Below are 27,984 nucleotides of genomic sequence, written 5' to 3' on the forward strand. Positions count from 1 at the left end.
CTCATGCCTGTAATCCCAGCACTTTGGGAGGCCAACGTGGGTGGATCACCTGTGGTCAGGAGTTCAAGATCAGCCTGACCAACGTGGTGAAACCCAAAATGAGCCAGGCATGGTGACACATTCCTGTTATCCCAGCTACGTAGGAGGCTGAGGCAGGAGAATTGCTTGAATCTGGGAGGCAGAGGTTGCAGCGAGTCGAGATGGCGCCACTGCACTCCAGCCTGGGCAATGAGAGTGAAACCCCGTCTCAAAAAAACAAAAGCAAAAAACAACAAAACAAAAACAAAAACAAAAACAAAACAAAACAAAACAGAAGTATAAAGAAAGTATAGGGAGATGTATACCAAGTATAGATAGTTTTGCCTTTGGTCATATTTGATGATCAATTCATCACAGATAAAGTTTGGTTTGATGAAGAACTGGAATTCTAGTTTAAAAACATTTGTCTGTATGAAAGCTTAAAAATGTCAGCCAGAAAGGCAAGGTTTGACAAATGTTGTCTTAAGTTGCTATCATCTCGAAACATTTTATCAGAGTATTAAACATCTACTTAGTGGAAATCAAATCTCACTTTACAAACTATTTCTATAACTCAGTTTTCTATTAATTGGTAAATTAGCACCAATTAATCAATTAAAACAATACAATTTTGCAATTCTGTATGTATATCAGTCTTACAAGGTCCCTTTTGCATAACTTATGCTTCTATTAACTAATATTTTAATTTAATTCTATCTTACTAAATGAAAATGGAATCTTGTCTAGAAACAAAGGCATCTCTGCATGAGAATATTCCCATCCTCCTTTTAGACAGAAAAAGTGGATTCTAATATTTTTAGTTCCTAGAAAATATTTAGATTTCTAGGTTCTCAACAAATATAAAATCAGGAGAAAAGTTTGGTTTGCTAGTCTGATATGTGTACATGGTTATTTTAATTTGCTGAGCTCTGAATCAGACACTGGGAAGGTAGAAAAATAGATACTAAATATGAAAGAAAGCAAACAAGTAAAAAAAAAAAATCAGATCATTATATTACAATTAAGAAATATTAATTCTACTCGTTTGCAGAAGAGCGACACTGAAGAGCCTGAGAGCATCGGCGTCTGTGCAGATCACGGCTTTCGTGGGACACCCTCATACACAGCTGATCACCAAAAAGTGTGAAGTTCACAACACTCTTAGAACAACCCTACAGTGATCAGAAAATTTGAATTGTCAACTTATAATGAGCCTAAACAATATTGTAATGTGAAATAAAACATAGTGTAAGAACTGATCGTGTTTTAGGGTTAGGCTAAGAAACTACTATTTCTACTTGTACTGGTTTCTACATTCAAAATAAACTAAAACCAGTTTTGCGGTTTCATGTACACTCAGAGAAAGTTCAGTACTAAATTGTAAGATAAGAGTAAAAAATCTAGATTGATGACTGAGAGAAAAACTTGTACAATAATTGTAAGAAGGGTACTCATCCCAAAATGAAAATTATCTCCAGAAAAGAGGTTACAAATTTTACCAGTTATGATCTACTATTTACATATTACCATTATTTTAACACACTTAGAAGGTCAATTTAGTGAAGTACAGATACTGAATCACTCTTTCTGTTAAGTAGCTATGAGTTTAAATTTTGCTTAAATATCCGTAACTGTTCTTCATTAATGCCAGTTTTCCAGTTATGGATTAAAATCTATGTTATTCATGGTATATACCAGGCAGTTGATAAATGGTAGCTAAGGTAATGTCTAATCAATTACATTTGTTTTTACCAGAAATGTTTAATAACAAAAGGTTATTAAAGACAAAATCCAGAACCTTAAGAGAATATATTTTCTTACATTCTGAAAAACTATAATGTGAAACTAATAACATAGTTAACATATGCTATTAGAATCATACAGCACCCCCTCTCAATCCCAGAGATAACTGGCAAATAGATCAACTACTGGCAAAGTGCTTTTTATGTGTTTTGTTTTTTTTTGCCACTACCATCACATAATAGAATGCATAGAATTAAGTTTCTACTATTTTTATGCCCAAGAATTATTGTGTAATATTAATTAACAGAACTCTTTTCACAGGAATTCAATAGTTAACAAGAAATAATGTTAAGTAAGTAATTTGTTTTTAAAAGATTTATCCTCTAAATATATATCTTGGAAGTGCTGAAAAGCATGATATAAAGGAAATAGCACAGAAATGAAGGTTAAGAGAGATATTTTTTTTTTTCTGCCACTATCTTACCATGTGATTTTGGACTTATTTCTTAAAATTATTGCACTCTACTTTTTTTTTAACTGAAAAATGAGTGAGTTGGACATGATGCACTCTAAATTCCATTTCAGTCATCTATGAACCAACTACCTTAAAAACACCCTAGAAATATCTGAGAAAAATATCTGACCACACTGAATTTCAAAATAAATTCTTGGGTTGTTCATATGTTGAAATAAGACTCTTTCTGCAGATATTAAGGTAACATAACATACAGAATATAACCCCTTGTTTTATTTGATTTTCTTCAGATTACATGCCTGCCTGCCTGGCTATAAAATGTAAGCCTTTAGAAATAACTGAATTTAATAACCCAGAATGTTCCTGATTACTCTATTTTACCTTTTATTTAATATATAAATATTTTGATCGCTTCTCAGTTTTAACACACACTCTGATGTTTACCACAGGGTAAATAATTTGAAATTGCAAATTGAGACGCTAGAAATTTGCATATTTCCTTAAGACTCTATACCTGCAATTCCAGTGGTCACCACTATGTGTCAGTAGTACCTCCTACAACACAAAGGTTCTGCTGGTTGTGTTTCCCAGTTGCACATATTTGAGACTTTTAATGAAAATAAGATATTTATTGTGTTATAGTATTCACTTAAGACCACAGAGCAACTACAGTGCAAAAAACAGTTTATTTACTTTGTTCCCATGCTAGTTGCTTCTAAGAGTTCCTTGCAAGGAGGCTTTTATATAGCTGATGGCTAGCAAAACAGTGCCATTTCTGCTTGTGTCTTCTAATGAGTCATTTATCCACTTTCTAAAGTAATTTTCTGCTTTTCTTTGCAGAGAGCAGGGTAACAAGCTTTTGACTCTGAATCATTTCTGCCTGTATCATTCTCTCTTTCAAATAAAACTCTGATTCAAATAAAAATATACGTTGGCTGCCGTAAATTTTTCACCTAGTTGATTATTATAGGCTCTTAAGTAGAGATTGCAAATGCATTTCATTTTATATGCCAATGATAATTTGTTATAGTGGCTGCCTGGATTACAGTGTTGAAAAGGAGTAGTCATGTCTGTCATGGGTATGAAACTGGGAAGTTGTGATACACAATTTCCAGGTATTTGCCAGCCCTATTCTTGACTGATAATACAATCCGTAAGTTGTATTTAGGAAAATGAAAGAATAAAAATAAATTTTAGAAATATATGGGACATAGGCATCTGATTATCCACACTCCAAGCATTATAATAGAATGGTTCTAAGAAGCCTTCTAGTAGTATTTTACTCTGTCTCATAAAAAGAGGTGGTTACTATATGCACTAAGACTAATACTTTTGATTTTTAATTTTCACACTGCTGAATACCAGAACTACATAGAATAGTATAACTAGCAGTTGTGGTTGGAATGATTCTTCACCCAGAGTCCAGAGATAGCCAACAACTCTGGCATAATTAATGTCCAGGCAATGATACTGGATGCAACATAATGATGCAAAGATAGATTTTTTTCAAAAATAGCTTAGACATTACAGAGAATTGTAAAACACAGATGTGCAGAATCACAGCCACAGCCTCTAAGGGAGATATCTGAAAAAGAGAGAATAACGTGTTTTTACCTCATTGAAAACACCAGAAGAATGATCTTGAACATAGTCCAGAGGCTTTTTAGGAGGCTGGGTGTAGACGCACCACAGAAGCAGAAGTGTAGGGATGGAATGGAGGAGAGTCAATGGCAGCAAGGAATGAACATGTGGAAAAGGTGACAACAGTTAGAAATTGAGTGTTGACAGCACCAGCTACACAAACAGAATGACATGAATGGAGCAAAATGGGGGCAGCTGGGAGGAAGTGTGCAACGTCTGCAAATATTCTCAAGCACTGGGAAAATTCGCTAGTGTTCAATTAGTATATTTATAAATTCATTTTGTCAAATTTCATTAGCACTCCTAGTCTCTGGCCACAGAGGAATGCAAGGTAAATTAAAGAAACATTAAAGGAGCAAGTGGATAGCATGCTGGTGAGTTTCCATGTGTGACTGAAAATGATTATGGAAAATGCTGATAACTTAGGCTCAGTAGAGAATAGTCCCTATAAGCTTTCTTTTTGAATTTTTAAATTTTATTTTATTTTTTTGAGACAGGGTTTCACTCTGTCACCCAGGCTGGAGTGTAGTGGCACCGTCTCAGCTCACTGCAATCTCTGCCACCAGGGTTCACGTGATTCTCCCACCTCAGCCCCCTGAGTAGCTGGGATTACAGGCGTATGCCACCATGCCCAGCTAATTTTTGTATTTTTAGTAGAGAAGGGGTTTCACCATGTTGGCCAGGCTGAACTCCTGACCTCAAGTGTTCCGTCTGCCTCAGCCTCCCAAAGTGCTGGGATTACAGGTGTGAGTCACCACGCCTGGCCGTCCCTATAAACTTTCTAACCAACAGCAACAATACATATAAAATAAAGCTAGAGAATGTTTTTCCTTGAAATAAAATACATTTACATTCACACTAAGATACAAATGAGAAAAAATGAGAGAAAACATTCTTCCTATGAGATAATAAACCTAAGAAAAATTCTTTGGTTTATATTCATTTACAGTCACTTTTGATTCAGTTCAATAAGCTACCTTGAGTCTAACCAAGTCTCCTTTGCAGTTTAATGGACAAAAGAGACTACCATCACCAATCAGTAAACCATATATGGTCCATATGCAAGTATATAAATCAGCATATGGTATAGAAATGGTTATATCCTGATTTCTAAAAAAACTATCAGTGTAATTGGTATGTTATTTAAGAGTCTAAAACGCATAAAAACGTGTGTAACTGACACACATCAAATGCACTGCTGTTGGTGGATACAGTTCCTAATCAGGGAAGTTGTTAACTGAACCTCAAGTTGACTATTTTTTTTTTTTTTTTTGAGATGGAGTCTCACTCTGTCGCCCAGGCTGGAGTGCAGTGGCGCGATCTCAGCTCACTGCAATCTCCGCCTCCCAGGTTCAAGCGATTCTCCTGCCTCGGTCTCCCAAGTAGCTGGGACTACAGGCACCCGCCACCACGCCCAACTAATGTTTGTATTTTTAGCAGAGACGGGGTTTCACCATGTTGGCCAGAATGGTCTCGATCTGTTGACTTCGTGATCCGCCTGCCTGGGCCTCCCAAAGTGCTGGGATTACAGGCGTGAGCCACCGCGCCCGGCCTCAAGTTGACTCTTTATCCCAAACAGGCTAAGCAATAAGGCCCAACCTCGGGGCTTCCTCTGGCGGGAGTCTGGGGATTAGAGAAGTTGTGACGGCTTTCACTAGCAAGTCTGGAAATTAAGATCCACAGGACTTCCTGAGTTTTTTTTTTCCTTATATCCCTAATGGTAAACTAGGTACAGTCATGTGTTGCATAATGACGTTTCCGTCAACGATGCACCTGTATATGATGGTGGTCCTATGGGATTATAAGACTGTATTTTTACCATACCTTTTCTATGTTTAGATATGTTTAGGTACACAAATACCTACCATTGCATTACAGTTGCCTACAGTATGGAGTGCAGGAACCTGCTGTACGGGTTTGTAGCCCAGGAGCAGCGGGCCATAGCACACAGCCTAGGCGTGTAGCAGGCTCTAGCATCTGGGTTTGTGTAAGTACTCTGCGATGTTTGCACAATGGCAAGTCCACCTGATGACACATTTCTCAGAACCCGTCCACATCCTTAAGCAACACGTGACTGTATTTTATAGTGGGATTACTCTGGCAGTATATTATAGTGAGAACTGCCCAGAGATTTTCATTTTTCTTTAGCAGGCTCTGGGTTTAACTTCTTACTCTGCCATTTACTATTTTGTGCACATTACTTAACCCCTCCAGTCCCCATTTTCTTCTTCTTGGCGGGACATCACGAGGCCTCGAGGAGATAATGAAGACAGAAGCCGGCACTCTCCAGGTGCCTGATGTTTGCTCAGCAAACAGGACTCAATGTCAAGGTGCTCTTCTTGAACTAGACCAAATAGACTGTAAACAAATACAAATCTTCTATACAGCTGTAATAATTGTCTGAATATTCCATCACAGAAACTACCTCAACATTTTGAACTTGTAATGCATTAGATATAAAGAAATCTTAATGAATGACCTACAAACCACATAGGAAATGTCTGAGCACATTTGAGCATTTGGTACAGAAATGAACCTGGACTACGCTGTACCAAGTTTGTGTATACATTATACATTCGGCCTTTGTTCTCTGAATGACACCCACGTCTCCTGATAATTGTATTTTAGAAATCAAACAGCATATTCCTAGTTTTCTTATATTAATAGTCTAGCCTCACTTACCGGGCGTCCAAACTCCAGTTCTGAAAAGAATTTATACCAGGGCTCATTTTCTAAATCTATGTCATCTGGATTTATGCGATCAGTCTAGAGCAGATGTGAAGGAAAAGGGAAGGAAAAGGCACACTGAGCAAAGTGAGGGAAACGCTGTGTGGCATGAAAAACTCACGCGCGCATTGACACGCAAACATGCATCAACTCTCACCCCACGAACCTCAGCAGGAGAGAACGGAGGAAGTAAAGTAAAACGAGTAACATGAGGATGTGAAGGCGAGCTCCATGGCAGGGGGTCCCTAGCTGTTTCCTGCGTCCATCGTTTCTGATTGGCATAAGTTGTGGGCAACTCTTGCTTGAGTTGATCCACTTACGCTTGAGGCATGAACTATGGACCACTCTCTGCGGCAGCGAGACTGGGTCTGGCTGGCACGCCTGATGTTTGGAATAGGCTCAACCCAGTCACCAAGTAGCTCTTCTGGGCGAGTCACTTCATCGTCCCTGCTCTCATTGGTGGCTAGCAGCCCCAGCATGGGAGCCCGCAGTCTGCAGACAATTCACTCGGGTGCAGGCAGGTGGTAAGCCTGGGATGGGGAAGGGTGCGGGAGGGGTGGGAAGACAGGCGAGCTGGGGGAGGGGGACAGGGCATTGGGGGGCTCTCAGGGGCCTGTGGATGAGAAGATTCTGGGGCCTGGGTGGATGCGAGCGGGACCCGGGGGAGTGGGAGTCGCCAGGCTCTGAGCAAGCAAGGGCTGCACCTGCACCTCTGCCGGGCATGAAGAAAGGTAAGGAAGGAAGGAGCTCACCCGGGTGGGAGACAGAGCCGGGGCGCGCGAGCTTGGTGTGGGGGCGCCACTCCGGGGCGGAGGGGAGGGGCTACCAGTGACTTCTCCGAGTCGGGAGCTAGAAAGAGGCTTCCGGCCAGGTTCCCTTGGAACAGGTGTCGGAGTTGTTGGGAGAGGGGGCTGCAAGAAAGAGGGGTGCAGAAACTGGTTCATTAGATGGAGGCTCTGGGCGGAACCGCGAGGACACCCTGGCAGCGCGGGAGGGGAGAGGACTCCGGACGGCGAAGTGTCCCTAGGGACCCAGAGGCCTCGGGAGCGATCCGGGCCGCTGCGAAGCCCTGACCCCCAGGAGTGGATCCCCAGGATTCACCTCCCGGCTGCCTGCTCTGAGCTGAGAAGGGGATCTGGTTTTCACAATACCGTGGATGGCGGGGAAGGGGAGGGAGCTTGGGGTAAAATCCCATCTTGGTTTCCTTGATGTTCTAATTTAGAGAAAAAGCCAGTTTTATAATTGACCTGCTTCCCTGCAGAGCTTTCTGAATGTTGTTTTTAAGATGAAAAAACTAGCAGTGTTAATATAAACAGTTAGAGAAAATACATACAATTATTCTAGTAATAGAAAACAGATGTTGAGTGTTTACCTTACCCAGCAGTGTCCTTAATATTTTCAAATAATACATGGCTGACTAGATTGATTTAGGCTGCTGATTTTATAGTAAATCTAAGAGCTTAAAGTACTATACACAGGTTATTACTTCTTTGATAATTACTATATGACACTAATTAAGTGTGGTACAATTGAAGAGTACAGTATCTTAAGGTCAGAAAAAAAATTCTAAGAAAAATTATATGGTTCCCTAAAAGCCATTCACTCTGGCTAGGAGAGGAGCTGTGACTCCCAAGACATATTCTAGGAGGACTATTAAGTGCTCACTGCTTCAGAACAATTCAATATCATTTGCTTACAATTCTTAAAGAAACTCAGGGACTTAGATTGAATAGCGACATCTTGGTTGTGAAAAAAATGCTATGTAACCTTCGCAGTGCTGGGAGCTTGAAATGTTCCATACTCCAACAAAAGCCATGGTTTTGACATTGTTCTACTGTTTTATTGACTCGTTGCATTTACAAGTTTTGCTAACGATACACAGTCTACACTTAATAAATTATACTCACAGTGTTTTTAGTGATGCGACTTTGTTTCAATATTTTATAATAAAAGATTATAATAGTAATTACAGACAATGATAGAAAAGTTTGAGGCATCGTGACAAAATAGTGCAAAAGCCTAAGTTATCCAAAAGATGTAGTGATCATAATTATAAAGACTGTGTAGTGTCCCTGGGAAATGCTCACAATGAGATACCAAGCAGTCAAAACGGAATCTAACCACGCACCTGTACAGTAGTTACAATGGTATTACAAAGCTTGTCTCTGCATGAACACAGTAAAGAAGTCACACATACACAAACGACTACAATGGTGTTCTGGTATTGCGACTGTTTGTTTTTTCTTTCTTTTAAATATTATTTTGCTTTATTGTCATAATGTTATTTTTGTAATAAATAAATTCAGAGAGAACATCCTATTAGACATAGGAAAATGCCTAGAAATCTTGAGATATTTTTCCTTCTTTATGCCAGTATTATATTTGGTTTACACCTCAGAAGTAATAGTGAAATTGGTAGAGACAAAATATTCTAGTAACCAATTTGCTATTTTCTGTCGAATTTAAAAATTTAATTCAATTTATATTTGATTCAATAGTTGCAATAGTATTAATTGAGATTTTAATGTCAATAAAATACTATTTTTCTCCAATTATTATTTAGATCATTATAGATGCATAATTATTCGTGAAATGGCTTTGCTGGAGCTGGTTTTTAGGGTAACTGACAGGAGAGAGAATTTCCAGTAATTTCTCTTCTGTTTAGAGAGACATACTATTTCTTCTACAGGAAAACTAACCTCTGACTCTTTTAAACTTCATAGTTTCTAATGTTACACACTGAATGATATCATTAATTATTATAACTTCTGTTTTCAAGAATAGTATTTTGTTTTGCTAAGGGGAGATAGAAACTTCTCTTAGAGGAAACGAATCTGTTTAAGAAACATTATGAACAGCAGAGGGCAGCCAACTTACTAAATGAATAAGACTTGTTAGCTATGTAGCTTCACTTTGACTCCCACATTAAGAAAATATGTAACAAATGGATATACCAAGTCCTGATTTATAGTAATGCATCTCTATGATAGAATATGGAAAAGGAAGCAGAATATCTACCATCTTGCATCATACCTTAGAATGGCAGTTTTCCATGAATTATGCTTTTGTTTATTTAAATAGTCAATTTATAGTTACAATGGGCAACTATCTAGAATGCGTGCCAATAGAAATTAGCAGAGAAAACACCCAAAACAATGATAGCTGGTAATTATCGATAACTTTGGAATGCAATGAAAGGCACATGTTTGAGCAGAGTTGTGTTAAAGGAAGTGTTAGTGGCAGAACTAGAATTTTCTCTTTGCTGTGGTTGCCGTATTGAATCTTTTAAGTCATGCAATAATTAAATGTCCTATGGTGACCTGGAGGCACTGCTAAGGAACACAGAAGCCTCGCAACAGTCAGTGACACACATACAGATGGTCAGTCAACAGAGGGATATGCACACAAATCACTAATCTCAGTAATTTAACACTTTCCATGTGGAACATGGACATTCCTTTGAGTACAGCACTAATATTAACACTCAGAAACTCATTTAGGAAGTATGATTACAGTTTATTCTAATTGCTCATAAAAGGCAAAAGAGCAAAGATACTGATATGCATCTTTCTAACCTTGGTGTGATTTTTTTGTTGTTGTTTCTTTTCATTAAAAAAAAAAAAACCCACCAGCAAACCTCCGTTTAAAACTAACTTTGTGTCATCAGTGCAAGAGGATGTGTTCAAGAAAAGCTACAACTATAAATCACAAGTGATCCTTACTTAAAAGCTACCAAGGGTGAACAACTTTAAAAATTTTAGTGTTTTCTATAATTTAAAAGCATTTAGTTGCTTTTGTGGTTATCGAGATTCCACTAAGTATTCTCAGTGAGGCATGTGCTTTCTATACGTTGTTCTAAACAAAAAGAAGTGCCAGGGCTATTTTGTTTTTCAAATTATGCTCATTCCATTTTAAGTTTTAATGACATTGACTACCGTGTTTTATATTTATTGTGGTTTCACAATAAATGCTATATACATTATTAGTTGGGATAATTCTTAATGGTCATCAGATGAAACTCCTTAAATTTTTATAGTTAAGTATTGACTGACAATCTTTATTGATAAAGAAGCTTAAGTTCATTAAGGGTTTAAATTGCATTTCAACTCTGCACAGTGTTTTCAATGACTATTTTCTTCTGCTTTTATCATTATGTTCAAGTTTAGTTATTGTAGGTTAGGGTAACATTTTCATATTTTTTTTTTTTACTTTATCAAGCATACAGAGGTCCTAAACAAATGCTTTATTAAATTTTTTTTTAAAATTTAACATTACTCACCTACAAACATATCCAATGCAATGGGATGTAAAGGTTTTAGTAATATAATCCCAGCAGAGTTTTTATGATTGTCTCATGGAAAAATTAAATTGTGGAAATACGGTTCTGATTTGTGGTTCGAATCAGTTCAAGGCAAATTCCTGGTGACTGCTAAGTACTTTTCCAGATCAAACATTAGGCCCAATTAATTAACATTTCTAAATTTACAGTCACATGAGTATTTATGAGCTTCAAAAAAGTGCGCTCACTTTTACTTTCCCTGTTAAAGAACATAAACGCATATGCCACTGATTCCTAAGGAAGATCTCTTTGCCAGGGTCTTGGGGAGATTTTTGTTCAAACAGTACTACCCCCCTGCCTCCTCTGTATCCCAGGGAATCGTGGAATTATGAGTCACTACTAATAGCAGTGTGTCAAACCCCTCCAAGAATGTTTTGAGACCCACTGGGCCTTTTGCACTAGAAATATATAGGCTTCATGGATAAACAACAGAACAAGGATTCAGTCCCTCACCAACTTTTTCCACTGACTGCAAGGGTGAAACCTGTGTTCCTTCATTCACTTAGAAATTCCACGAATGCATATTCACTGAACACCTGCTACAGGCCAGGCATTGTGCCAGGTGTTGGGATACAACTGGTGGACCAGTCACAGCCCTCGCCTTCAAGAAGCTCAAGATCTCATGAGGAACACAGTGTGCCATAGGCACACAGTAGGGAGAGCCTCCAACCTAATGCAGAGGAGTCAGGCACATTCCCTGGGGGACGTGGGACTGTGCTGGGACCTGGAGGATGGGATGGAATTCTCCATGTGAAGGAAGAGGTGGTGGGGAGAGCTTTTCCTGGTGGGGAGGTGCAGCCTTTACAGAGGCCCAGCAAGGAGGGAATTGAAAGTTCTCTGTGCAGCTGGAACCTAGCGAGGCAGGGAGGGTGGGAGGAGAGATGAGGCTGGAGAGGTCAGCTGGAGCCCAATCACAGGTCTTCTATAAATTATGCTCAGGGTTTCAGATTTTGCTCGAAGGACAGTGAAGAGCCAGAGAAAATTTTGAGCTGGAGGTTTTATAAAGATTTTCTAAAGATTGCCTTCGCTGTGGTGTGGAGACTAGACTGGAGAGGTAGGGAAATGAATCAGGTGGCTGTCACTGTAGTCCAGGCACAGACAATTGTGGGCCAGAAGAGAGGAGCGGCAGTGGCACTTCTCCTGGCAGGCAACACTGAGTCCACTGCAGGAGAGGGGAAAACCCAAGATGACCCTTTGGAAAAGTGGGCAGATGGAGAGGCCACGTAGAGATTCAAAAGAGCAACACAGAATTGCCCAGGTGTTGTGTATATTTTTCAAAAATTGAAAATGAAAAGAGCAAAGGAATGTTTCCAAGCCATCTTGGAGTCAAAAGACATGAGAATGCATGAATAAGACCTTGATACCCCTCAGCACTGGCCATCGCTGTGACGCCACTCTCATTCAGCACGCCTGCTCTTCAACCTCTAGCCTGTATTTTCAACACATCAGAATCTTATGTAAACTATATCAGTACGCGGCCAGTCTCTACATCACCACGGCCCACTTGGCTCTTTTTGTTTTCTAATTTATAGAGGCAATTGAAACGAAGTCAGGACTAATTTTTTTAAAAAGATGATGAGCTGGCCCTACACTGGAAAGGCTGCCCAACATGTCCCATATGGCCAGCTCAAACCATTCTGCTTAAGGCTGGTCCTCTCCAAAATTGTTTAGGAGGGTTAACATTTTTGGTTCTTTCTATTTCTCCATAAGATAGCCATTCTCATTTCCTTCCAAGTTTCTAAGTTCCTTCTACTTATCTTCTCCTGTGGCTGCAGAGACCTAGCCACACTCGAATCTCTGTCACACTCATGGCTCCAGAGTTTCCTGTCTTACAACCAGTCACATCTATTGGTCCTGTGTGGTAACTATTTAGGGCCTAAGTTTCTGATAAAGTAACTCAGGTATACTTTATTATAAATTAGCCAATAAATAAATTAATTTATACTGCAAAATCATCAAATAAGCGAATCAAATAACTACTACTTCAATGTGTTTCCTGCTCAGCCACACCGGGAGTGGCTGTACAGCAGCGACCAAGTGCACCAGGCATGAGTATGCCTCGGCTCAACTCCTAGTTCTGGCTCCCACCACGTGTCCCTGGGGCAAGGCGAGCTAATGTGTGTTTCAGTCTCTTCATCTGTAACATGGAAATGCCATGTGTCTGCTTAATAGGGCTGTTGGAAACTTTACATGAGATAAGGCATAAATTACTAATTACAGAGCCTGGCATACAGTGAGTGCTCAATAAAGATTTACAATGATTGCTATTGCTATTATTATTGCTATTGTAAAACGAGGAGTCTTTAAAGTCTTTTTTAACCCAAAGACAAGAGTAATGTGAGAATTTCAATCACAATGATAGGGTCAATGTATAAACCCTAAAGGGAGCAAAGGGAGGGTTTTTTAGGTGTGCGTCTGTTTTAACCATATAAGAGGCTGTTTACTTTGCACAAACTCAGATCTAGTCTTGCATAGATATTAAATGATGGACTTGAAGTTCCTCAAGGTAGAGAGTGTGTCCTGTTCCCCGCTGTGCACCTCACGTAAAGCCTGGCATGTAGCTGGTGCTCAGTCAGTTTTACTGAATGACTAAATAATAGAAACATCGTGGTGGGAGAGCGTCTAAAACCAATCCTGTTTCCTGACACCACGGCTACCAAAGCATTCCAATACCATTACCATGTTCGTTATCCTAAGAGTCTCATAAATTACTAGAAAGATCATTAAAATTTTGTTATTTAATTTAAATCTGAGATGTATTATTTCACTGTTTTCAATTTTATGCAATGATGACATTGTGTTTTCACTCAATTGTCATTCTGGAAATTTCAGAGTAGCATGATACTCAATCATAGAAACTAGTAAATGGGTTACAAGTTTGCAATGGTGCCTGCAAATCAATGATTTTTTTTTTCTTTCAGTTTTTCTTTTGTAGTCCAGTTACTCTAAAAGATATGAGTTATTTAAAGAAAGGGGAAGAAGGCTTAGACAAATATCATGTATGAATTATCTGATGATAAGGTTTTGAACATGCTTCTCCAGAACACAACCACAAACACAGGGTTTCAAAGACTCAATCAAGGACACTCATGTTGGGTGTGGCAAGGCTAGAGTTTCCAATTAAACCACAGGGCTGGCCTTGGATTATATATGAGTGTGATTTCTTGGAGACTCTTGAAGGAGCTCCACAAAGAAAACTCTCTTTTTCCTGTTCACTGACACCTAAAATTCTTTTAAAGCAAAAATGAGAGTAAATTGCAATTGATTGCAAATGTTTTCCTAGAAGTAGGTTTGGAAGGAGATGCAGAGGAACTGTGGAGTTTCAAAGAAAATCCTGAGGGCACTGATTTCTGAGGGGAAGCAAAGGACATGCAAGGGAGTATTGGGGAATCAAAACTAAAGAAGGCCAAGGGAAGACCTATGTGTGAACCTGCGCTTCGAGGAGGCAAGTGGTTCTTCTTAAGTGTATAGATATTTTTGTTTGCATATAATTAAATGCAAAGTGAAATATAATCTTGATCCATTAGAATGACAATCAATCAGGAAGCTTGAGGCTTGGTAACCTGAGGAGGGATTTAATAAGAAGCAATTAAAACAACTTGTTATGAAAAGGGCATTTGGAAAATTCTCCCTTCATCCAAAGAAATATTAAAAAGCCAATATGGAAAACAAGGGATAGAACTGCCTGGGTCCATGTATATTGGGGAGATTAATTAATGATTTTTCTCATTAGCAAGCTATGATAGCAATTAAGTATTGCATTTATGAACTTTTTTAAAAGTTAAACTCTGATTAATGATTAGGCACAGTTATAGTTACATGCAAATGAATCTTGCATATAAATATATATATGTGTGTGTGTATACACATGTGTATATATGTGTATGTATATACACCTGCATGTGTGTGTGTGTATATATATATAAATACACACACACACACACACACACACACTTGTATTTGGTCAGTAAAGACAATATATTAGAACATGTATCTTTCAATTCTGAGATGAGATGTACAAATCATGATACAAAATAAACATGATTTCTAAGTGATTACCTTTGTGACAAAAATTGCTAATGGGTCTGAAATTCAGGTTTATTGGGGAGCCCTGGGAGCCCAGCGAGCTGGCATATTCTGTTTAATGACAAGTGCTTACTGGTCTTTCATGCTGAAGAATTGATGACTTGCCAGGTTCATATTCAAAAATACTCCTTGGCTCAGACCGAAATTTTCTTGTGTCCACTTTTCTGTCTGGAGGATCCCAGTCATGCCTAGAAATAAACAACAAATCACACATTAAAATACTCCTTTTTGCTTAAAGCAATTGTGTAAAACCAGTTATCTGTTTTCAACATTACTTTTAGCATAGTTTTAAAAAAATCTCTCAGGATAAAAAGTTAACCTGCGAAAAATGCCACATTCCCCCGCCACTGGCTCCAAAAGTCACATGAGGGGTTTGTAGACGCGCAGAGAGTGAGTCCCTGGGTTCCTAATGGCAGCTGTGTATGTTTGTGCTTGAAATTGGTGGCAGTATGCTCTGCTGAACTATGAGCATTTAACCCATCACTTTGTGACCTTTGTGATCCTTGATCCAAAGTGACAAGGAGTAATGCACACACCATGTTTGATCTTATTTCTTGAAGTGGGATCATCGCTTGGGAAGAGTACAGAAGTGTCATGTGGGTTGGCGTGCACCAGAGCAGGCAGTGTGGAACAGGAGGTCGTCTTTTGGTGTGAGCCTTGAAAAACCAGAGTCAAACATCTCACTCATGGGAACCAGCACTTTTCCCCCAAGGAATATCTTCCAAGAGGCTGTCAGAAGACTTACGAAGGAAAGCTTCAAAAAAGGGTTTCACAAAATTAAGCTTTTCTAGGCTGCTGAGCTAAAGAAGAAGGCTTCTTTTTTTTTTCTTTTTTTTCGAGACAGAGTCTTCCTCTGTTGCCCAGGCTGGAGTGCAGTGGTGTGATCATAGCTCGCTGCCATCTCACTCAAACTCCTGGGCTCAAGCCATCCTCTCTCCTCAGCCTCCCAGGGGCCATGATTTTTAGGAGGAAGGATTTTCTGACTGTAGATGGGGGTAATTCTGCTTCCATGGAATGGAATGAAATTCTTGCTCCATGGCCCGTTGGAAATAGAAACACTCTAAGAGACAGAATTAGGGGCAAGCCCTAGCTTTCTACTAAATTCATGAGTGATATGGAGCAAGACCCCTTAAACTTTCTCAGTCTTCATTTTTTTCCATTTGTGTAAAACACAGACAGCAGTAATGTGTTGTTCTTCCTTGCAGAGGAGTTTTGAGCATTACATGAGATAATACATATGAAAGCCATATGGAATTTTTTAGGAGGTTATCATATGTTTTAATGAGATATTTAATTTTAACAAAACATATCAGATGGGTAATACCTTTAAATCAAAACGTTAATTTTGGTTATTTTTTGATGACAAAGATAACAATTTGTGTCTAGAAAACTGTTTCTCAATTTTAAGGCCTCACATAATCATCCTGAGGAGATTGGTATTAAAATGAGACCCCTTTCACACACGATGTGTGTGTTTTGGTGGGATGCTGTGCCCTATATGATCATCAATTACTCTATTATAAAATTTTTATTTGTTTTTTTTTTAGTGAAGATGGGATTTCGCCATGTTGGCCAGGCCAGTCTCGAACCTCTGGCCTCAGGCAATCCACACACCATGGCTTCCCAAAATGCTGGGACTGGCTGGGTGCAGTGACTCATGCCTGTAATCCTAGCACTTTGGGAAGCCAAGGTAGGTGGATCACGAGGTCAGGAGTTAAGACCATCCTGGCCAAGGTGGTGAAACACCATACAAAAATTAGCCGGGCGTGGTGGCTGGTGCCTGTAATCCCAGCTACTTGGTAATTGCTTGAACCCGGGAGTCGGAGGTTGCAGTGAGACAAGATCACACCATTGCACTCCAGCCTGGGTAACAGAGTGAGACTCCATTTAAAAAAAAAAAAAAAGTGCTGGGACTACAGGCATGAGCCACCACGCCTGGCCTGATCATCAATTACTCTTAATGGTACAACGGGGTGTTGAATACAATTTTTCTGGAATGGGTATGATAACACTTAACCAGTATTAATAAGAAATAATTGTTATATTCTTATTTATTAATTGCTAGGATAGCATAGGCCTTGGGTTTAATCAGAGCTGAGCTTGGACCCTGGCTTGGACATAACGAGCTGCATGAGCTGAGTAAGTTCCTACCATTTTCTAAACTGCAGTTTCTTCCTCTTTAAAATAGAAAGTATCTCACTGGGTTGTTCTCGGAATCAAATGATATGACACAGAAAAAGCACTTAGCCTAGTGCTTGGCTTGTAATGAGCGCTCAATGAAGGTTACCTATAAGTAGAAGTATTAGTCATAATCCCAGTAAAAATAACACAATAAAAAAGTGTTTATAAATTTTTATTTTCATGCAGATAGTTTGTATAAAAATATTTCAGTGGAGAAAGGAAAACTCGTATTAGCTTGAAAAACTGGTAGAAACAAGTCACAGACACTTATTAACTAATGCCTCATTATGATTTTTGAATAACTTTCCTTGCTTTCAAAAATGTCTCTTATTAATAGACCTGGGGAAACAGAAAATGAACTGCATAGCCTGTAGCCTGGTACACCAAAGGAAGTACATGTCCATTATTTCTATTTACTTGTCTCTTATATGTATGTATTGATCAAAAAGCAGAAAATGTGTCCATATTACTTCAAGTCTAATTTAGGGCACTCCAGTATCATGAAACAAGACAGGGAAAACATTTGCTACAATCTCAGCAGAGGAGGTCAATATGGTATATGTATAGACTAGCAAGATTATACATCCACTCTCTCTGTGACAGGTGCACTGATTCTTCTACTGAATGCCATACAGCCTTATTTTTATCCTAAGCGAAATACAGGCCACCCTGGGGGGAAATGCCTTACTTTTCTGTTGAAGACCGATCTCTTGGTCGAAGCGGTGGGACTGGAGGTGGAACATGTGGGGGAGGCACTGGGGAGGACACATCCTTAAAGGCATTGGGGCTGTTGTCAGAGTGGCTTTTGGAAAGAGGTCTGTAGGTTTGGGTCTTTGCAGCAGGGTGTGACTGAGCACTGTAGGGTGGGTTGTACAGACCTATCATGACAAAAAACAAAAGCAGACAAAAAACAGAAGCAAATAACCTCTTAAAAATGAATTAAATTATTTGTCCCCCTCAAAATAGCCAATGATTGCATAGAAATTATTATCAATAAGCATATTCATAATGCATACATTAGAAGGTAGTTTCCTATTAATTTATTAATATTAATGTACTAATTTCCATTAATTTATTAATTACAAATTTATTCTGTACCTAAGCCCTGATTACAGTAAATCTTTGTCAATTATTTCAGAACTAGTAATAATTCAGACTGGTACTAGGAATAAACTTATAAGCACTCAGCAAATTTTCTCTTCAATTGTATACACTAAGAAAATGGTTCAGTTTTCAGAGCAAGATTAAAAACGGAACTGTTTCCAAATATCTTCTAATAATTTAAAAACCCTGATTTACATATGAAAATTGACATGCTAATTGTAGTCAAACAAAATATTGCACACAGTTGTGTTTATAAAGTGCTGTGCAAGGTACAAGGAAACATGAGTCCTCAATATGCTTAGAGTGCACCTGGGATAATCAGACACAAATAGAATTATGATGGAAAATAATTGGTAAAAGATAATAAAGACCAAATGAAGAAAACACATAGTAAGAATTAAAGGATGTTAGTAGGTGGTAGATTGCTCAGAGAAGGTATTATGGAACCCAAGAGTCCAGAGTCAGCCCTGAATGAGTTTCAGTGAGCAGGGCAAGAGGGGAGCAGGGATGGTATAGAAAAAAAGGCAGAAAAGTGCAAGGTGTGAAGCCATGGCTTGCACGGTTAGTAGAGAGCAAAGAGACTAGCTGCAGTTGACTCGTCCACTGATCAAATGATCAGCTTGTAGGGCTGTACAAAGTAATATGTCACTGCTGTTCCATTCACTAATCACTAATGTGACACAAACCTCAATATTAAAACAGTTATAAAAATTCTAAATTTTCCTGCACCCAATCATTGGAGCTAATTCTATTTGTACCCGTTCGCTTCTCCTGAAAGTCCATGCACATTTCCACAGCAAATGAAAAGAGACAACATCTACACTTACAGTTTTGCTTGGATTCAACAGTTGGACTTCAACTTTTGAGCTAAATAAAGGAGGTGAGTTTGGTGGGCGTGGGAGCAGGGATGAAATTAAGGGAAACATCTTTGTGGGCCTCAAGCTATCAGTGGGGCGAGCCAAGACTTAAACCCAGAGGGCTTGCTGAGTTTGTTCTACTGATTTTCCCTCTATCAATTTGTCTTTGGAGATAGGAGCACAATCCCAAATAGTTAAAGGGCCTGAATGTGGTCTCCAGGGGTGCAGAACAGGAGGATCATGCGACCCCAGGCTGCCCAGAGGACCCCAAGTGAGGTTGCAGCTGCTGAAGGGGAGGGGAGCAGTGCCAGCCTCCGAGCCTGGTCTAAAGAAAGAAGAAAAAAAATAGTTGTGCACCTGTCCTGAGCCTGTGACTGGGCAGGGAGAGGAGCCCTGGGCAGAATCCCAAGGCAACACTCAGGAGAAAGTGATGAAGGGAAAAACATGTGTCAGGGGTCCCTCCTTCCAGCCTGCAGACCCCTGCACGAGATACCAAGGCTCGCCAATCCAAGTGGCAGTGCCTGGAACTGAAGCCATTCTATTGTGACCACTGGCAATTCTGAGTCAGAAAAGTGGCCCCGCCAAGGGGGATTTTTAAACTCTTTCAATGAATGGTTGCATTTTGGAGCAAAAGGCAGGGACAAGGTCACAGAATACTTTGTTTGACTTGTTTTTGGTGAAGTGTATCTGAAAGATCTTACACAATTGTAATCATTCTCTCTGCAGATAAAAGATCTTTATCTTATTTTGTACCCTGGGTTACAGTGTGTCCTTTCAGCCTATCCTTCACACTTTGGTTAAACATTCCTGAAGCTGAGAATAAACCAATAGTGGGAATGAATGAGATAAACCAGTATTAGTTCTCATTTCCATGAGAAAAGTCAATCCTTTTGTTACGCATGCTCTGAGAAAAGAAAAGAAATCCTCCTCCTAATATATGAACTGAAAACACGTGCTCAAACAAAAGGGGAAAAAAGGTGACCGTGTCGTTCTTCCAAACATTGCTGAGCATAAAATAGTCATTGCGAGCAAGGAAACCCATCCTACCTGCATTGTATGTATAAGGAGTATTATACATGTCTGTGTCATCATCTAGAAAATGAAACATAAATATTATGGTAATATAGATTGTCACCAAAGGACAACGAGACAGCAGAACTTCAGACAAACAACAGAAATTTGTTAGAAAAGCAATGTATTTTTCCTAGTTCATAATGCCATTTTCTTTCTTTCTTTCTTTTTTTTTAAAGAGACAGGGTTTTACCCTGTCGTCCATTCTGGAGTGCAGTGGTGATCATTGCTTACTGCAGTCTCCAAACCTCCAACCCCTGGGCTCAAATCATTCTCCCACATTAGCCTTCTGAGTAGCTGGGATTACAGGTGTGTGCCACCACAGGCCTCTGCAAACTGCCCTTTTTTGTCTGTAACATATTTGTCTTGCTGCCCTCTTCATAGCATGCAAAGTCAGGCCCTTGTCCTCGCTTCCCCAGAACCCTCTCTGCTCTGGATCGCAAATTTCCTTTACTAAGTGCTTTAGTGGTCTCCTGTCTACAGAGCAGGCTCAGGCAGACCCGCGCAGGCTCACTCTCCTGATGAGAGCAGACAGGGGTGGACAGAGGAACAATGTGTTTTTCACCCAGGCAACACACCAATTTAGACTGTGGACAGGGGAGGATGGAGGGCTGAGGCCAGAGTGCCTGGTTGTCCTCCATGGGGAGGCTTCTTGGCAGCTCAGGTGGGAGGCAGAGGCACAGGGATCTGTCACCGGAGGGGTGACAGAAGGAGAACAGGAGACATGCTGAAAACAAAGGGGACACGGAGTTTGCTGGGGTCTTGACATTGTGTGTGAATCAAACCGATGCAAAAGACGAATGTACTCCCTTCAACCCACAAGGACCTCATCAGAAAGCAGAGCAGCAGACATACCCGGCTTGTGCACCATGTGAATTTGCTTAAACATCGTCTTGTACCAGTCCTTGGGCCGGTCGACTGTCTGTAATGAAGAGAGCATCCAGTGGTTACAAACTGGCTTCCAATCAACATCGCTTCTCAGTGTTTTCATTTCTCTATTTTATGTTCTTAATAACAGAGTCCCATTCTGTGATAAAATGTTCTGACTCTTTGCTATGGCTTCATGACAATTTCAGCAATTTACTTAGTTATGTGTGCAGTTTGTAAACATATGGCCTTGTGTTTGAATTTAGGCTGAGTTGGAACATTAGATGCTATGGTTTTATTTTTTCAAGTTATAGCTGTACCCAGCACTAGAGAGTTGATATTTGCACAAATATATAAAGTTCACTTAATGTAAGTTATTGTTGTACTAATTTGTTTAACTCCTTTTGGTAGATAATGATCATTATCCTTAGATGCTTTTTATTGAATGTTCTGTAAGACAGTGTTTTCAGAATTAACTGGGGAATATTTTTGACTCAAATTGTATTCTGATCAGCGTGGCTCTAGAGAAATAAATTTGCTATTTACTAGTCTAAGCTACTAAAATACTGAATGTAGTAGGCATCCCAGAGTCCTACAGAAAATTTAAGAATGTAGATATTGCTTCAAAAATGCTAATATGATAACAGAGTGTATACAACATTTGCTCGGCTAAAATTGTAGGTTCCTTGAGAGTAGAAGTCCTTACGGATCCAGGCGTCGGACATGAGGGGAGCAGTAGGCTGTAGTGGAAAGATGAAATTAATGTAGAGTCTTGAACTAAGATTCAAATCTTGGTTCCTTAAATTGCTGCTTAATACACCCTAGCAATACGAATTTGGGCAAGTCATGTCACCTTCTTGAGCCTCAGTTTTCTCCTCTCTAAAATGACATAATTATATCTAAGTCATAGGATTGTTATGGAAATCGAATGAGACAATGTATACACAAGACCTAGAACAATGACTAGAATATAATAACTACTCAATAAATAATAACACTAGGGAACTGCAAATATTTGTAGAATGAAATAATGAATGAACGTAGCCTATTGGATAGAGCTCTGCCTTTCTGGATACCTGTAAAAGTAGACACATGCTTTTATAATCATACTCACAGATTTTGCTTGGCAAGATCTTACCCCAACTCTCTGAGAGCTACCTGGGCAACAGGCTTGATGATTCTGCTTATAGTAACTAAACACACCAGACGTTCCAAGACTGATCTCGATTTAAAAACTTCTGTTAGGACTGATACAAAAGCATTCTTATACTTAATAGACTGAGCTTTGGGTTAGATTTTATTGCCTGATCTTTTTTTCCCCCAGAAATGTGGTCACTGCATTTTTCATCTGGACATTCAGGGTTTTGTGCTATATCTAAATTTATTTTGACCTCTGAGAATATATTATTCTGAAAAATCACCCCGAATACAGGTTAACATGAAGGGCCACTTGACTTCGTTGTGAGTCAGCTCTTCATTCTCGGCTCTTTCTCCATGGAAGAGTTGAGGTTATTGATCGAATATTCAGTCAAAGGATGGGACATGGTGGAAGGGATTGCAGTGGTGAAGCAAGGGTCTATTATTTGCTGGTTCAAAGTTGCTAAACATGTATCTTTCAAGAAAGTTTATTTTTATAAAGGACTGATTTCTCTTTCATTAAACCTCATTTCTTTTACTGTACTAAAGCAACAGAAAATACAACATAATGTTGTGCAAAAATGTTTTCCTGGACGTGCTGATGGCAACAAGGAAGGCTACTAAGTCAGTCCTATCACTGTATATGGCAATACATGTTGACAGACAGGTTTTTTTTTCTTCACTTGCTGGAGGGCCTATATCAGGTAGGATCTCACAGTGATGCCATCTGCTAGCTTTATATGGTGAGCACAAAGATGCCAGAAAATGCCCTGCTGGCAAAGGGAAATATGAAGCTGGAAAAATAAAATACTAAAACTCTATGTCCCTTTCTAAAAGAAGTACTCTAAGCATTTAAAGTTCCTTTTGTAAATGCCATCATGGAGATCGCTATGCCTAAGGCTGAGAAAAAGAAAATAGTCTACTCAAATTTCAGGAAGTTTACTTTTGTATGTAAAATCATTTTGCATGAAAAATAGCTACTAGCAATTCACTATGCCGTTTTTTCTACAACCTTGACTAAATAGACCTGAATTTTTACATTCCTACAGTTTTCAAAACATCAGAACTCTACACTGATTTAACACGCAGAGATTTCAAAAAAGAAAAAAAAGGACATATTTTCTACATAGCAGTATACAGTGACTCTGTTCTATTTTTTTCTCCTTTTCAGTTTTGAAAATACTCAAACAAGTGTTATATTGGAAGTAGAAGAAAAGAATCTTGTATTTCACTTAACTAGCTGGTCTTAATGACACAATCTCATGGGAGCTGAGCCCTGGCGATTTTTGTTGTTTTGAAGAACAGCACTGAAAGGTTCACATAGATGTCCCAGGTCACATGAGAGAGGGCAATCTGGAGAGCTGATTCCCTGCATTAAAATAGCTCAAAAGTACTGTTTGTTGACTCTTGGCTTTCTAGAGTTTCTGGATGACTTTACAAAATTCTGTTTCCTCGGCATAGGCTAAAACGATACTGCAGCATGGTACATTGTGACAGTACCGCCTTTGGCAAATACACTGAATCTGATCATCATTACTTTCTACACACGAGAAAGAAAAACAACCTTGGAGAGTCTTGGCCTGCTGTGGCTCAGAGACAGCCTGACTTGACATTTATAACCACAGCTATACATGGGGATGTACTCTGGAGGGCTGTGTATAGTCAGTGTAAGAGGAGAGTCCTCATAGACCTGGACCTTCTTTGTCAAGTTTTAAAGGTCCAAGTAAGACAACAATTGTGCATAAAAATTACAGTTCCTTATAAGGAACTTCTGCATTGGTTATATTGTGTTTTCTATTTTATAGAAGGGAAACTGGCATTAAATGTTTAGTGTGTTTGCTTATGCATACCCAAACGTGCTTTTGATTTGGCAGTTGATAAACATTTTAAAAATTTTAAGATGATTTAATTTTCATCAACCATCTCTAGCATCTCAGTTTTTCCTTTTGAAACTAACCAGGCAAAGCCTGGTTAGTTAAGGAAATTATGTCTTATAAAGGATGAAAACATGGACCAGGCTTGCATGTCCATTATATATCATTTATTGACCTAAAAACATACTCAGATATCTTTGATAAAATCCTCTCAGACAGAATCTATAACTACATAGAATCAGGGCTTTCTTAATTTTGTCTATACTATGCCTCAAGTGCCAGTTACACAAAACCAATGACACCATTTCTGTCTGACTGTCTATCCCTATATAATTAGAAGAAAGTTTCAAATTTAACCATTTTGAGTCAGAAATCTTAGAAGGGAAATGAACAAGAAAACTTCATCACCAGAAACATGTAATCATCATAAAATGAAGAATATTGGTCATAATCCCTGAACTTTTCTTTGGCACATAAATATGGCAATCGTCAGTTTCAAGACAGATTGTTAGAATGTCATATCACATTCAACATTTCCTCAATCTAAAGAGTCTAAAACCCCAGTAACTGCTGTACAGATTTACTTTTTGGCTTCCAATTGTAATATAGATGCTGAGAATAATCCATTTTAAACTCTTCTGTCTGTATATAAAACACATAATCCCCATATAAGAATGTAAAGTCAAGGAGAGAAGAAAATCCCCACACTTTATCGTTAGTTCTTTTTGACTGTTTCCAATCTTACCACGGCTTTTTTTTTTTTTTTTTTTTCCTGCTCTCTTTCCCATTCTTTGCCTCTATCCCTTATTGTCGTGGCTGCCCAGGTCTGCATTCCAAGGGAGCAGCTCTTGGCCACACCCCAGCTTTACATGGGTCTTGCTGCAAAGCATATGCAGCTGCGGTCCCTCCCCGCATGGCCCCCAGCTTCACCTGTAAAGGTGTTGTTGCTTTCATCCTGTCCCCGGCTTCCTTCTCCCGGCTGGCACAAGCCTTCTCTTCCAGTGGACTTGGTCAGCCAGCTGCTGCCTGCCCAGGCTCTCAGAAGCTGCCTCTGCTACTGCTGCGTTTTGCCGGAAGGGGCTGCCCAGATACACTGAGCAATGCTTTGGCAGAGTTTTAAAACTTAAAAAAAAATCCAAACACTTTCACTTATCATCCCAGGAGAGCTCTCAGCAGGCACGGCTGAAGAGGGACATTAAAATGTGTATTTTTCTTCAGACAGCTTTTCCTTTCCATGACATTAACTCTCTTCACTCCAATCATCTCACCTCCCAACTCCCAAATCACAGCTTCCAATCTCCCGGTGTTAACACACATCTATTTCAAAAAACGAACACATCACTGCTTTATTTGCAATGCGTGTGGGAATTCAATGCAGCCAAAGAATTTCCATTGTCTTGTTCCTTCTCTTTTCTCTCTATTGCCCTAAGCCTCCTTGGTAAAAGGTAAAAGAAAAACAAACAAACAAACAAACTAAACCACACAACATAGTTTTACCATTTAACAAAATCGCAACGTTCATGATGTTTCATTCAAATGGAAAAACAGATTGTGTAATTCTCTCCCATCAACAGCTTTCTTTCTCTGCCACACACAGCATAACATTCATGAGAACTCGGATGGCACGGAGGGCAATCCTCCTTATATAAGACCCTAGGAATGCACAAAGCCGTGGACAATCCGTCCTTTGTGGAGTCTGTGCACAGCCCCAGACAGACGCACACGCTGGCATTTCCTACCGTTCTAATTGCTGTGGGGATTCCGGATTCATCCACGGGCCCGATCCCTGGGTAATGCGGGGCTTTGATGACTGTCACTCTCTTCTCTTCCTCTGAGGATCGGTACAGGGGGATAGAGCTGCTGCTGGTGCCATCCAGAGACTGCGCATGCTGGGGATATGTGTCTGTGGAATCTGCACAGAAAATTTGGTAACATGGAATGTATTCGTTGCACAGGGAATCATAAATTCATGTGTCTTGTTGTATATTTATGCCAACTGTAACACAGAGACCATATTGCCATCACTGTCCCTTTTAACTCACTTACTTTCCATCTGAGCTGGTGGAGACTGTGTAGGTGTGCGGGGAACAGACCTATACCAACAAGGGCCTCACCGTTTTATGAAGAAGGCTGAGGGAAGAATGGCATTTGTTAAATGACTGTGTGGAGGCCTCTGAGTTAGGAAGTGCTCTAAATGCATTATCTCTTCTTATCCTTCCAGTAATCTTTGAGGGAGGGCAGGATGGGGGAGCAAGAACCAGTTTTATAGATAAGGGGCAGGAGCTGAGACAAGTTCAGTAATTTCCCTCAGGTCATCATTTACATCAATATTATTCTTGTGATACTGCTACTACTATTATTTATAAGTTTTGAAATGTATTTCCAGACAAAGACATGACTGTTGAGTCAGTAACAGTGATTTCATAAAAATGAAGCAAAACCAAAAATCACTTAAAAAAATCTTCACATCCAAGCCTTTGGACATGAGAGCTTCTGAATAAATAAATGCTGTAAAATTATTAGTACGATTTCCTATGTGCATTTTTACCTTAAAATATCAAAAACTATGACTTTTTACTCTTTGATGACAAAAACTGCCCTAAGGATATAATGTAGATGAGGCTTATCAAGTTCTTCATGTTTTTTAGTAACTTCTAGAATACTTTCAGAAGCAACAGAGTACAGACATGCAGTATATATTCCATTTACTCCTAGTATACAGGAATTAAAAAAATCATCATTATTACCATTCCTCTGGTATGATTAATAATATGCCTTTCTATTTTTCTGCAATTAATTTGAAAATGTTGGTGACAAAGAACGACACTTTGTATATACTCTTTATGTCATGGTTTGTCAGGACTGCCACTCAGAAAGTCCTTTAAGGTGGAAATGAAAAAAATTCTCATGTTTCAGGGTGGGACTCATTGATATCATTATGTGTATATGATATATATCATGTATAAATGTATTTTTCATGAAAAATTTGTATAAAATAAGTAAGCTTTTTTTTTTGAGATGGAGTCTCACTCTGTCGCCCAGCTGGAGTGCAGTGGTGTGGTCTCAACCTCAGCCTCCTGGGTTCAAGTGATTCTCCTGCCTCAGCCTCCAGAGTAGCTGGGACTGCAGGTGCGTGCCACCATGCCTGGGTAATTTTTTGTATTTTTAGTAGAGACGGGGTTTCACCATGTTAGCCAGGATGGTCTCCATCTCCTGACCTCATGATCCGCCCGCCTTGTCCTCCCAAAGTGCTAGGATTACAGGCGTGAGCCACCGTGGCCGGCCATAAGTAAGCTTTTAAGAAATTTTAACTCATCAATATAAGGGTAATTAAAATTCAGATCTCTCTGAGGTAAAATCCATTGTAACATTTGTAACTGCTATTACTATGATTATGACTATTTTCAATTTAGTTTGCATCAGAAAGTCATTTTTAATACATTTTTTGATGAAGAATGGATAAGGCTAGTTATAAAACTGCTTTATGTGCAGTTTATGTGCTGGATGGTGACATAAAATGTCCTTGAATAAACGAACAGCATCATAGCCTTTCAACACTGAATCAGTGCTGGGGAAGGAGGTGTGCTGGCTGCTGTCAAAGAAGACATGGTGGTTGAAGTCCCGGGTTGTAGTTTCTTTCCCCCTGCTACTGGCCCCTTGAATGTGAAAATAACATTCAAGCTAGTCCTTATTTTTATTTCTTTATTTTTTTTGAGATGGAGTCTTGCTCAGTCACCCAGGCTGGAGTGCAGGGGCGCGATCTCGGCTCACTGCAAGCTCCGCCTCCTGGGTTCACGCCATTCTCCTGCCTCAGCCTCTCGAGTAGCTGGGACTACAGGCGCCCGCCACCACGCCCGGCTAATT

At 39.4% G+C, this 27,984-nt stretch overlaps 1 protein-coding gene across 50 annotated transcripts in view; it reads right to left on the minus strand.

Moving 5' to 3' along the window:
* SORBS2 (sorbin and SH3 domain containing 2) overlaps positions 1-27,984 on the minus strand; it is a 370,848-nt gene that overhangs the window by 46,064 nt on the left and 296,800 nt on the right. For 13 of the 50 annotated variants that reach the window (XR_010156778.1, XM_016952610.4, XM_016952609.3 and 10 more), the window contains 8 exons: positions 25,860-26,032; positions 21,098-21,164; positions 20,219-20,263; positions 17,899-18,088; positions 15,103-15,217; positions 7,357-7,515; positions 6,560-6,643; positions 3,851-3,907 (listed from right to left, as the gene is read on the minus strand). Coding sequence is in view for 49 of the 50 variants with exons in the window: in XM_016952610.4 (XP_016808099.3) it covers positions 3,851-3,907; positions 6,560-6,643; positions 7,357-7,515; positions 15,103-15,217; positions 17,899-18,088; positions 20,219-20,263; positions 21,098-21,164; positions 25,860-26,032 (890 nt within the window). In the remaining variant the exon portion in view is untranslated. Of the gene's footprint in view, positions 1-3,850; positions 3,908-6,559; positions 6,644-7,356; positions 7,516-15,102; positions 15,218-17,898; positions 18,089-20,218; positions 20,264-21,097; positions 21,165-25,050; positions 25,262-25,859; positions 26,033-27,984 lie in introns of those variants that run through there. The other 37 variants (XM_063810052.1, XM_063810049.1, XM_063810048.1 and 34 more) reach the window with 11 other exon arrangements.

Source organism: Pan troglodytes, chromosome 3 (assembly GCF_028858775.2).
Source record: "Pan troglodytes isolate AG18354 chromosome 3, NHGRI_mPanTro3-v2.0_pri, whole genome shotgun sequence".
Classification (NCBI taxonomy): Eukaryota; Metazoa; Chordata; class Mammalia; order Primates; family Hominidae; genus Pan; species Pan troglodytes.